Here is a 12,487-nt window from a genome sequence, read left to right as displayed (position 1 = left end):
TCCAGAAGATTAAATAACTTTTCAACAATACTTATCACATTCTGATATTAATGCAGTTAATATTTTCTGCAACACAGGAAGGATTTTGAGATCAGCCAGCTCAGTAGCAAGATTGAAGATGAGCAGGCAATGGCTGCCCAACTCCAGAAGAAACTGAAAGAGCTGCAGGTAAACTTAATGATTCTTAAAAAGAGGGACAGTTGAACAGTTAGGATTACTAACTTTTCCTCACATTTCTAGGCTCGTATTGAAGAGCTTGAGGAAGAGCTGGAGGCTGAGAGAGCTGCTCGTGCCAAAGTTGAGAAACAGAGAGCTGATCTGTCCAGAGAACTGGAGGAGATCAGTGAGAGATTGGAGGAGGCTGGTGGAGCCACTGCTGCTCAGATTGAGATGAACAAGAAACGTGAAGCTGAGTTCCAGAAGCTGCGCAGAGATCTTGAAGAGGCCACTCTGCAACATGAGGCCACCGCTGCTACACTGAGGAAGAAACATGCCGACAGTGTAGCTGATCTGGGAGAGCAGATTGACAACCTTCAGAGAGTGAAGCAGAAGCTGGAGAAAGAGAAGAGTGAACTCAGACTGGAACTGGATGATGTGGTCTCCAACATGGAGCAGATTGTGAAGGCCAAGGTGATAAATTCTTGTCTCCATGTTAGAAATTTTAATAGCTTTTCATCACTTCAGGTGTCCCCAAAAATGATGCTTTAAGTTTTAAGTTAATTTGATTAATTACATGTATATATATATGCAGGCAAACTTGGAAAAAATGTGCAGGACCCTTGAAGACCAGATGTCAGAGTACAGAACAAAATATGAAGAAGGACAACGCAGCATCAATGACTTTACCATGCAAAAAGCTAAGCTACAAACTGAGAATGGTGTGTTATAACATTTTACTTCATCATGAATTTTTGGACAAATTCTCAAGATCACATACTACTTTCTGTAATGTAATGGTTATACTTCTATCTAGGGGAACTTTCTAGACAGCTGGAAGAGAAGGATTCCTTGGTCTCTCAGCTAACAAGAGGCAAGCAGTCCTACACCCAGCAGATCGAGGACCTCAAGAGACAACTAGAGGAGGAAGTCAAGGTATATATGTATTTAAAAAAATATGTATTACTAACTGTCCATTGCATTTTTATGCACAGTTGACAGGATATTTTCAATCCTCATAGGCTAAGAATGCCCTGGCCCATGCAGTTCAATCTGCTCGTCATGATGCTGATCTTCTGAGGGAACAGTACGAGGAGGAGCAAGAAGCCAAAGCTGAGCTGCAGCGGAGTCTGTCCAAGGCAAACTCTGAGGTGGCTCAGTGGAGAACCAAGTATGAAACTGATGCCATCCAGAGGACTGAGGAGCTGGAGGATGCTAAGTACGAAACAGAAAACACCTACAAAAATTATGTAAACATAAAAACTCAAGGTAAAGTAATGATTCCCTGAAATATTTTTAGGAAGAAGCTGGCTCAGCGTCTGCAAGAAGCAGAAGAAGCTGTGGAAGCTGTAAATGCTAAATGCTCCTCATTGGAGAAGACCAAGCACAGGCTGCAGAATGAGATTGAAGATCTCATGGTGGATGTGGAGAGATCCAATGCTGCTGCTGCTGCTTTGGACAAGAAGCAAAGAAACTTTGACAAGGTGAATTAAACACCCTTACTGTATGGATAAACAATCTTTCAGTGTCCATCATCCTCCCATGGTAACTAATCAAATAAACTATCGAACAGGTCCTGGCTGAATGGAAGCAGAAATATGAGGAGTCTCAGAGTGAGCTGGAAAGCTCCCAGAAGGAGGCCAGATCTCTGAGCACTGAACTCTTCAAACTGAAGAACTCTTATGAGGAGTCTCTGGATCATTTGGAGACCATGAAGAGAGAAAACAAGAACCTCCAAGGTAGAGGTCTGCAAGGCCGTTGGGTCCCGATGGGGCCCGACATGCTGAGTCCATTCGGGCCGGGCTCGGGCAATTTTTTTTTTTTTACAGATCGGGCTCGGGTCGGACTCGGGCTCATTAAGCTTCTCTCCTTTTATTGTACCCATATACACGCAGAGCACACATAGGCTACTGTATAAAAATATTGTTATATTGATTATATTACAAATATTATTCATCGCCTATGCAATAATTAACGCATATACCCACGCATTAACATACAGGTGACAGTTGACCATCCAGAGCATCAGGGAGAAGTTGGAGCGTGGGGAGTTACTAAAAGTTCCCAATGCTTCGGGAAAAGCTTCATTTTGGAAAAGTTTTGATTTGATTACCACGGCGAACAGTGAGTCGATTGGTCATGTGCAGTGCAGAATCTGCAAACATATCCTTGCACATGACAGCAAAAAAACACATGCAACAGGCTAAAGCGTGCCGCAAGGCCCCAGCAAAAGTAATTACCATGAATGTGTCAGGGGGAAATATTAAGGAGATATTTGAATGATTTATTAATAAATAAGTGTTTTCTGAGTTCATGTCGCAAAGATGAAAATAATGATCCTGACCTGCCATCTCCTCACTGGACGCTTCTTAGAGAGAAATGCATATTTATGGATTTTAGAAAATCTGTAAAAAAAAAAAAAAGTTTTTGTTTTTGATTTGAATTATGTAGTTTTAAAGTAGTAATTTAAAGCTTTCTATAGGTATATTTAGCAAGTCTGTGAGGCAAGTATTCGCTGAGTTTCAGCCCATCATTTATATAGGTTAAACATTTATACTAACATTGTGATATGCTTGAACTGTTTTATATCTATATATTTGATTCTAGGCAAGTCGTGATGATTTGAGAAGGCTAAATTGATCACACATAGGCTATGATCAACTCAGTGTCTGCTGCTGGACGCTAGGTCTTTACTTTTAAAAACAAAAACTTGCATTTAACGAACAAATAAATGCTCCAAACATTTTTCTTAATTAACTAAATAAAAAAAAACCGAAATGAAATATAATCACTTTGACATTACATACCAAACTGAAATATTTTAGCTGAAACAGTAGTGGGGGGTGGGTTAGACGGGCTCGGGTCAGACTCGGGCCAAGAATTCTGATGAGCTGTCGGACAAGGGCCGGGCTAGGGCCTATATCAGAGGCCCGTGCTGGGCTCTACTCCAAGGTGCCCTTGATTTATTCAGTCATCTAAGCATTCACATAAATATCACAAAATGTAAATATTTATTTTGATATTTTATGCATTAACCTATATTACATTTCTTAATAAACAGAGGAGATTGCTGATCTCACTGAACAAATTGGTGAGAGTGGAAAGAATATTCATGAACTAGAGAAAGTTCGCAAACAACTGGAGCAGGAGAAAGCTGAAATTCAAGCAGCTCTGGAGGAAGCTGAAGTATGTACATTTTTAATATATTTTCTCTCAGAAATCACGTTTTTTTATTTCGCATTCCAAGTAATATCAAACTGCAGTTGGGTTATTTTGATTAAGTAATAATAACTTAAACAAATACAGGTCATTTACAAAATTTAAGTTCATTGAAAGTACTTTTTTTTACATATTAAAAGTGTGTTTTACAACAGGTGATTTTAAATATTAAAGTTGATTTTTTGTTTGTTTATGGTAAATAGAAGTTTAATGTTTTAGTTTTTTTTGGGAAAGCTTGTTTAATCTTTGTAATCTACTCAGATGACAATGTAGATGCCTGACAAACGTTGTTGTTGTTGTGAACATAAACTGTATAGATGTGATTACACGCAATACACAGAGCTTTTCCCTCACCATTGTAACGTGCTGCTTTTGCAAGGTTCCATAAAAACATTTCAACTTTTATTTTCCTTGAAGAAGATATCACAGGTTCATCAAGTTTGTCAAAATTATCCATCCTCAATCATTTTTAGTCAGCTTTGACGAAACTCCTCTCAGCTACAGTAGCACGTCTTTTCGAAGTGATTCGCTAAAATGGACTTATTGGCTTCTGTTCACAACAGCAAGGGCGCTTGTTGGCTTCTGCAGTAAAATGTGAACTCACAATGCCTTGAAAGTGGACAAAATCAGCTTTTTTGACAAAACATGTTTAGGGTTCAGATCGCGCTATATGTGGAGAATAATGCACGGCAATCAGCTAATTTTTTTGAAAGTGGTGTTTATCTGTTTTTGCAAAGTATATGTAACTCTTCATGTATATATATATATAAACATGTATGTATATATATATGTGTGTGTGTGTGAACATGCTTTTTTAATAACTATGTTAACTGAATTGTTAGGGCTCTCTTGAGCATGAGGAAGGAAAGATCTTGAGAGCTCAACTGGAGTTCAATCAGGTCAAAGCAGACATTGAACGTAAGCTGGCTGAGAAAGATGAAGAGATGGAGCAGGCCAAGAGGAACCAGCAGAGAATGGTTGATACTCTTCAGAGCTCACTTGAGTCAGAGACTCGCAGCAGGAATGAAGCTCTCAGACTGAAGAAGAAGATGGAGGGAGACCTCAATGAGATGGAGATTCAGCTCAGCCAGGCTAACAGACAGGCATCAGAAGCCCAGAAGCAACTCAAGGGTCTGCATGGACATCTCAAGGTATGCCCTACCAACAATTTGTGAAGCAAAATGAAAACTTATAAAGTTCTGCAGTCTATTTATATGTAAAATTTGTCCTTTACAGGATACCCAACTGCAGCTGGATGATGCTCTGCGTGGTAATGATGATCTCAAAGAGAACATCGCCATCGTGGACAGACGCAACAATCTGCTGCAGGCTGAACTGGATGAGCTGAGATCCCTGGTGGAACAGACTGAGAGAGGAAGGAAACTGGCTGAGCAGGAACTGCTGGACGTCAGTGAGAGAGTCCAGCTCCTGCATTCTCAGGTATCTGGCCACATCTTCATGCTAACCAAACCTTTAAACCCTCTCTTAGAGAATATCATCCAGAGACTATATGAATGTCAATATGGTTTATGTTTAGAACACCAGTCTGCTGAACCAAAAGAAGAAGCTGGAGGGAGATAATACTCAGCTTCAGACTGAGGTTGAGGAGGCAGTGCGGGAGTGCAGGAATGCTGAGGAAAAAGCCAAGAAGGCTATCACTGATGCTGCCATGATGGCAGAGGAGCTGAAGAAGGAGCAGGACACCAGCGCTCATCTGGAGCGCATGAAGAAGAACATGGAGCAGACCATCAAGGACCTGCAGCACCGTCTGGATGAAGCTGAGCAGATCGCCATGAAGGGAGGCAAGAAGCAGGTCCAGAAACTGGAAGCCAGGGTTAGTTTATCAAACTCAGTTCTTAATGGTAGATTTTCTATTCATACATTTTGTAAAGATCAATATTGATATTTTTTTATATTTGGATTTAGAGCTTCAGAGTTGCTGATTTAAAATTTTTGGTTTTATTAGGTGAGAGAGCTGGAAAATGAGGTGGAGCTGGAACAGAGAAAGGCGAGCGAGTCTGTGAAAGGAATCCGTAAATATGAGAGACGCATCAAGGAACTCACCTACCAGGTCACTTTCTCTGAAATAATGTATTTTTATCCATGTAAAGATTTTCTAAAACATCACAAATTGTGATGAAGTCAATTTATGTCTTCTGACTATAAATGCAGACTGAGGAGGACCGTAAGAATCTGGCACGTCTTCAGGATCTGGTGGACAAACTCCAGCTGAAGGTCAAGTCCTACAAGAGAGCTGCTGAGGAGGCGGTATGTTTAAACCAATTTCAGTAAAAATGTATGCATTCTTTGAAACCTAAAGAAAATTTGGCATAGGCATGTCAGGATAATTTTTTTTAACTTTGGTTACACAAAATATATCCTAATTTGAAGACTCAAAATAAACCATCATGTGAAAATGAACATCTTACGAAGTTTTCTTTCTAAGCCACATTTACCTTCAGCTTTTACATCAGAGGCTTGCATACAGCATGAGCATGATTGCCATGATTTTCTGTTTTGGGGTTGAATCCATTTGGATTGTAATAAAGTGAAAATAAAACTGGCTTAATTGCTTGGTAAGGGATTGCTTAAATATACTTCCATGTGTTTTTCAGGAGGAACAGGCCAATTCTAATCTGACCAAGTTCCGTAAGATTCAGCATGAGCTGGATGAGGCAGAGGAGAGGGCTGATATTGCTGAGTCTCAGGTCAACAAGCTGAGAGCCAAGAGCCGTGACACTGGCTCTAAGGTGAGTTTGAATCAGTATACAACTGTTAAAAGATTTGACAGATGTTATGCATGCTATAACTGAAAGTATATTTTACAGCAAGCTAAACTTTAAAGCAACCATTTGACTGTGTTAAATGTTTCAATAACTTTCCAACAGAAGATGATATGTTGTTTACACAAAAGCCTTGTTAAGCAGAGCTAATAGCAACTCCTTTTTGCAAGGAAATACGGCAAATGTATAACTATTTTCTAATAAGATAAATTAGCCTTACATCTTTGTCTTTTTCCTTCTTTGAACAGAAAGGACATGATGAGGAATGAAGCTCTCCCCGCTCTCAAAATCTGGTGTGTGTCTCTTTGAATCCATTAGTCTCCAGATCAATAGAATAAAGAAATGTGCAAATTGAATTTCTGCCACATTGGGGGTTTTTTTGCATCATCACAAGATGTATATACTATGTGTGTTTTAAAGAACATTTCAAATCAAAAGTGAATTTCAAATAGTCCAAATACTTGCTAAAACCTATTTGATCAGGTATCAGCTGGCTATTCAAGATTGGCATTGTGTTAAGATTTGTTTGGTGCTCCGTTTCACAGTAGTGTAGTGATTTTACATTCAAGACCAAAGCTTTGTCGATTGTATATAGTGTGGATTTATTTTCAAATTGAAGCATTGTATCTTTACTTGTTTTTAGTTTAGCACGTTATCTATGACGTCCGAAGCTTCATTCGCCTGAAAACCCAGTGACTGCTTCAGTATCTGGTTCAAACGAAGCGAACCTCAGTGCTGTTCTTTTACATTATATTACATTATGATGTGTTAGCGTTGGTTTTTAAATCATTATTTATATATTGAGCTCAAAAATTAACTTTGGCCATAAAATAACAGTCGAAGGACTGAGGCAGAGTTCAAATAAACAGATCATAAAATTAATTTACGTTTTATTTATTTTACTTATTTTAGTGGCAGTACACCGACACGAATGAATTTGACAATGACCATTATTTCTATAAAATATAATGAAACAAAGAATCAGTTGTAGAACCACATGTGAAACCACTGGCTATAACGCAACATAACACTGGAAGGTGTTATTTATTTGTATGACCACTAGATGGCCACAGCATTAACCGTTTTAAAAAACTTCGAGTAATTAACCTTTTTCCGATACAATTATGTTGAAAGCTTTGCTGGTTCACAATGAATCACTTCGCCATCACTACAGTAATGAGTATTAATTTGCAAGTAAAAATGCCTGCAATGATACCCACATCATCCGCAGGTCAGTCTCCCAAAGATTGAAGTACCATTAACACTCACAGGTTATTAAAAATGGTCAGGCCCTTAACACACAGCACATGTAAAAAGTTCTAATCAATATAAAATCTATAGATAATAACATTATACAGTTGACTTACCTTTTCCAATGGTCCCAAAAAAACAAAAAGAAACAAAAAAGGTTTCAGAAGAGTGCACTGTCCAGTACAGAACTGCTCAATGGGTAGGAGGGATGTATAAAGTGTCTTTTGTTGCTCAAGGTGATGCAGTGACTCCAACAGAAGTGTTGAATAAAGGAGGAGTCGGGGAAGGGAGGGGCTTGCTCAACACTTGAGAGGATAAAGAAAATGTGGCAATTTTAACACTTGTCACCTATGCTATATTAAGAGCTCGACAAAGCTTAACACATACTATATATGAGTGGAGCCTCTGACGCACATACTGTACTGTAAAACATCTTTAGGCAGTAAAGAGGTTTCAAGGATGTAAGGACTTGAGCATAGAAGCTTGAAAATGACTATAAATTGGAGCAAATATATGCATTAACATTGCTGGATGAGAGGTATCCTAAGCTTTTAAAAGATCAAGGTAGTTAAACAATATGTTAAGTACAGCATTGAGGAGGCATTGTTCTCCCTCAATAGGTCATGTAACTTAAGCAGTAAGAGTTCATGCCAATAATGGACATCTGCAGATGAGACATGTCCTACATACTATGTCTCAAAGCATGACACCAACCTTCCATTACAGGAATTTAACAGGTTATCTTTGTCCTCAAGGCTAAAGTAAAGGAAACAATGCCATGTAAACAAGACAACTTGAAGGGTATGGCCCCTCGGTCAGCTCTCTGAGGGACAGTGACAGATATCAACCACGCTATGTGAACCACAGCTCTGAAGCATATGGGGGCTATCCGTCAAGTTTTCATCATGGGCACATGATGTAGCAGATGCACAATGCATTTAGAACTATACTGTTTAATGTTTATACTTAAAATATCAGCTGCACACTGAACTCATGAGCTTGGTTCTTTGGATGCTCCAGTCTATCATGATAATGTGCTGATGATCATGACAATCGCAGTGTACAGCTACAGCCACCAGAGGGTGTCATTTGGTGATCAGTTATATTGAACTGTTAAGCAATATACAATGGTTTCAAAAAGTGAGACCGGTACAGTAGTTTATATTCTTCTATTGTTCTGGTCTTAAATACAAGGGATGGTATCAACATAAAAATTGTGAATAAAGTTCAGAATTTCTTTGCAGCAGTATTTGAAGTGATAAAATAAAACTTGATGACGCTGTTATCCAAAATAATTTGAGAATGTTCCAAAGATTATCTTGTGCTTCAATTTACAACAAATATATATATACTAAGGAGTCACCTGATCAATGGCACATTTACTGTAGTGACCAAGAAGCAGTCTGAAACATTTAGCTTTGTTTCAGTTTTTTCAAAAACTTTTTTTCCATGTTTAAAATAAAATATTTTTAATCACTGATTTTCAAATGTAATCTCAGACAAGTGTTATTTTTCTACCACTGAGAAACTATTAAAGTTTGTATTAATATTTAAAATTATTATTTTTTACATTTTCTACTTTCATTTTAATTTGAGCTAGTTTTAGCAATTATTTCTGTTTGTGTCTATATTAAATGTCCATATAGTTGTATAGTAACTTTAGTACATTATTAAACTAAATGAAAATAAGAAATGTTGTCTCGAAAACTAGTTGAAATAAGTTTACATTTTGTAATATTTTATGTCAGTTAGTGTTTATTTTATTTATGGTTTTGGTTCACAATAATAACCTTGTTTTGAACCTCACTGTATATCTCACTGAAACTATAATAATACTCATCTCTTGGCTCATTTAGACAATTAAATGTAATTTCCTTGCCGCTGTTGCATTTATTGAATGTGCTGCAGTTTATGGTTTAAGAATTACACTTAAAGTATTGCTGTCTTTTAATAACATTATTAGTAGCAAAACTAGCTGCATGGTATGAAGCAGCAGAGGACACAATGTCAAGACACAATATATTCCTATGTTACACAACAGATGCAAGTCCATTCTATTCCCCTGACAAAAGGAAGCTCAGATTACAGAATTCATTAGCCATAAGGTGCCACCGTTTCTTCCATTCTTACTTCTGAGTGCTGATAAACCAGGGTGAGCAGACAGCTGAGAATGAGGCACTGTACAGGATGAGGGGCCTAGAATAGATTGCCCAAGTGTTAAGACTAAGTAAGGTGCTTGTTGAGAGGGTGCAGAATAACTGAGAGAGGAGAGGTCAATGCAGGCCCGAAACCTCACAAAAGGTCTCGAGTGTGCTGTACATTAAGGCTGTTTAGAAACAGATCTGAGGGTAGTTTGACCTGCTCATCATGTTCTTTCTGCTAAGATGGAATAATTATAACAAACAAGCACCTCTATATTATAGTACCCGCACGACTGCACGAGAGTATAATCACTTCTCTAAACACCCAAATTGCTTTTTGCAAATTACAGGATCCTTTTTATGCATTTGTTTTGGGAATCTTTCTAAAGTTGGAAGATACTGGAGGAGCAAATGGATGAACATGAATGAAGCTGTTGTTCATTTGAATGACTGCATGAACTTGGTACACACCCTGTACAACACAAGTGATGGATTTATCATTGGGTAGCCAAGAAAGGTCGTAGCTACAAACAACAGGGTTCGTACACATTTTTACCAATAAATTTCCATGACTTTTCCATGACTTTTGAAACAATATTCATGAACTAATGTTCCATTATTTTACAATAAGAATAAAACTCTGTTCAAATTATCATAGCATATGCTAACTAAAATTAATGACTATTAATGTTATTGTGTGCATTCTTGTTTTAGTAATAAGTACCAGCTGCAACTGCGCTAGACGTTACTCCACACAGAGAACATACCACATCACTAAATATTATCATTTAGCGACCTGAATTTAGTTTAGGAAACTTTTCTCTTTCGCAACTGTTTACATTAGCTTAAGAAAAAACAGACAGTGGTAATGAGGATACTCTCCAGGATTAATGTCATATTGTGTGTATTTTTGCAACAAGCTGCGTTTGAGAGCCTTGCATTTCAACCCGAGCCTGACGGGCCCCGACTTATTTACAGCTTTGGGACAATTTTCACATCATTGCTCAGATGCTTGTTTTAGGATTCCTACTTATTTTTATATTTTAGATATCCATCAATTATTATGGTGATGAAAAGGATTTGCCGCGCTGGTGGAAACAACACAACAACAACACCGCGGCTGTCGAGAGCGGCTCGACGGTGATTAGTGTCCAGCAACAGCAGCAAGTTCTGGAAGAGTTCCACGTTAAAGTGCACGCAATAAAGCTCGCCGCAAAACCTCAGAAAGTAATTACCAAGATGAATATGTCGAGGCCAGGGGAAATTTAATATTTGCTGAGCTTTGGTTCATTTTTGTGAAGTGCTTCTGCTCAAGACCGAGACGGCAGAAAGCACACCCTGTTAAAACACAGCGTATGCTGATTTTGTGAGTGCACACAAATAAAAGTAGACCCTTATCAGTATCGAATGATGTATTACTCTTACCTTTTTAAGCAAAAATGACGGTTGTTTCCACTGTTATTAGAAAAAAAAAATGCATGAGATTGCACTAGTCCTGCGCAGCGCGCTTTAGCTTCAACTCACCACACAAACGATTGGATATGCATCTAATATAGCACACATTTATATAGGTTAGGGCTGGGCAAAAAAATTTAATTTTTATTTTTTTCAGAATGTTTGACCGATTCTTGATTTTTTACGATTTTTAACTAGTCAACTCGAAAATGTAACTACAACATGATTCACATTACTTTTTCTTTATTAAATCTTTAAAAACTTTATTCCAAGGGCAGCACACATGAAGTTGTCAACATGATGTAAATGTTAAATAAATAAATCACTTGTTAAATATCTTTGCCGAAAAGATGCAAAAACTACAACTACATATTGTACAAACTTGTCTTATACAAATATGTGTTCAGAAATAATATGAGGAAAATTATTTTAGAAAATCTCAAAAGTCAAGGTAATTCAAATTCATTCGTCTTGCAGTGTCTCATGCATGAAACGCCATTATAAAAACTCTGCGCGCAAGTGAAAAGAAGTTCACGTCCATCTTCTTGCATGTTTTACCTATTCCACTGCCCACTTTGCATCTTTGTCAACACAAAAGCAATTTTTGTGTAAATGGCGCTTAGCGCTATATTTATGGTCCTTCGCTGAGCGTGATACACGCGAGCGGTTAATCACCTGTGCAGACACGTGGTTGGATCGTTCTTTTCTCTTTACTGTTATCACATCACTTTGCATATTGTTGAAGTGTCTAAATCTAACACTTGGTGATATTTCTGTTCAAAATCGCGATTCCTCGATTTCTAAAAAATAAAATCTTGGCAAAACAATACATTCGAATTAATCTATAAAATCGTGAAAACTGCCCAGTCCTAGTTTAAACTAACATTGTGCTATGCTTTTTTAAGTATTTTCTATATAGATTTTATTTTAGTCAAGTGGTGATGATTTGACAAGGCTAAATTGATCAAACATTGGCTAACTCACTGTCTGCCGCTGGCCGCTTGGTCGTTAGGCTACTTTAAAAACAAAAACTTGAATTTAACAAACAAAAAATGTTCCAAACATATCTCTAAATTAACTTAATATAGAAATGAATATAAATATAACCACTTTGCCATTAAAAACGAAACTGAACTATTTTAATGGCTACAACAGGAGCTGTGTAATGGGGAAGAGAGAAAGAGAAAAAAGACACAGGCTCCAGACTCGGGCTGGACTAGGGCATATGTTTGAGGCACGTTCAGAGTTCTACTGAGCTTGTTTGGTACCAAACTCAATTTGGTACTCGCAAGACGGCTTTATAAGTGCACTCTTTGGACGTTACTGAGCGCACAGGAAACCGCCTCATGGAGTGCGCCAGTACCGAATGGCTTAAAAAGACGATGCAACAATGACCCGATTAGGCAAGAGACAATTCTGTCAACTGTACTGAAACACGAGCGAAGGTCTTGTATCGCAGCATGCTGCAGCTCTTTAGTGCAG

At 37.9% G+C, this 12,487-nt stretch overlaps 1 protein-coding gene across 1 annotated transcript in view; it reads left to right on the top strand.

The window, feature by feature from the left end:
* Positions 1–12,487, top strand: part of LOC109050376 — a 69,528-nt gene that overhangs the window by 26,535 nt on the left and 30,506 nt on the right. Inside the window, 5 exon segments of the mRNA XM_042752234.1 lie at positions 78–168; positions 241–630; positions 752–878; positions 974–1,092; positions 1,179–1,375. Coding sequence (XP_042608168.1) covers positions 78–168; positions 241–630; positions 752–878; positions 974–1,092; positions 1,179–1,375 — 924 coding nt within the window.

This window comes from Cyprinus carpio, chromosome B24 (genome assembly GCF_018340385.1).
Source record: "Cyprinus carpio isolate SPL01 chromosome B24, ASM1834038v1, whole genome shotgun sequence".
NCBI lineage: Eukaryota > Metazoa > Chordata > Actinopteri > Cypriniformes > Cyprinidae > Cyprinus > Cyprinus carpio.
The sequence above is the reverse complement of the archived record's forward strand: the minus strand, read 5'-3'. Positions and strand labels throughout refer to the sequence as shown.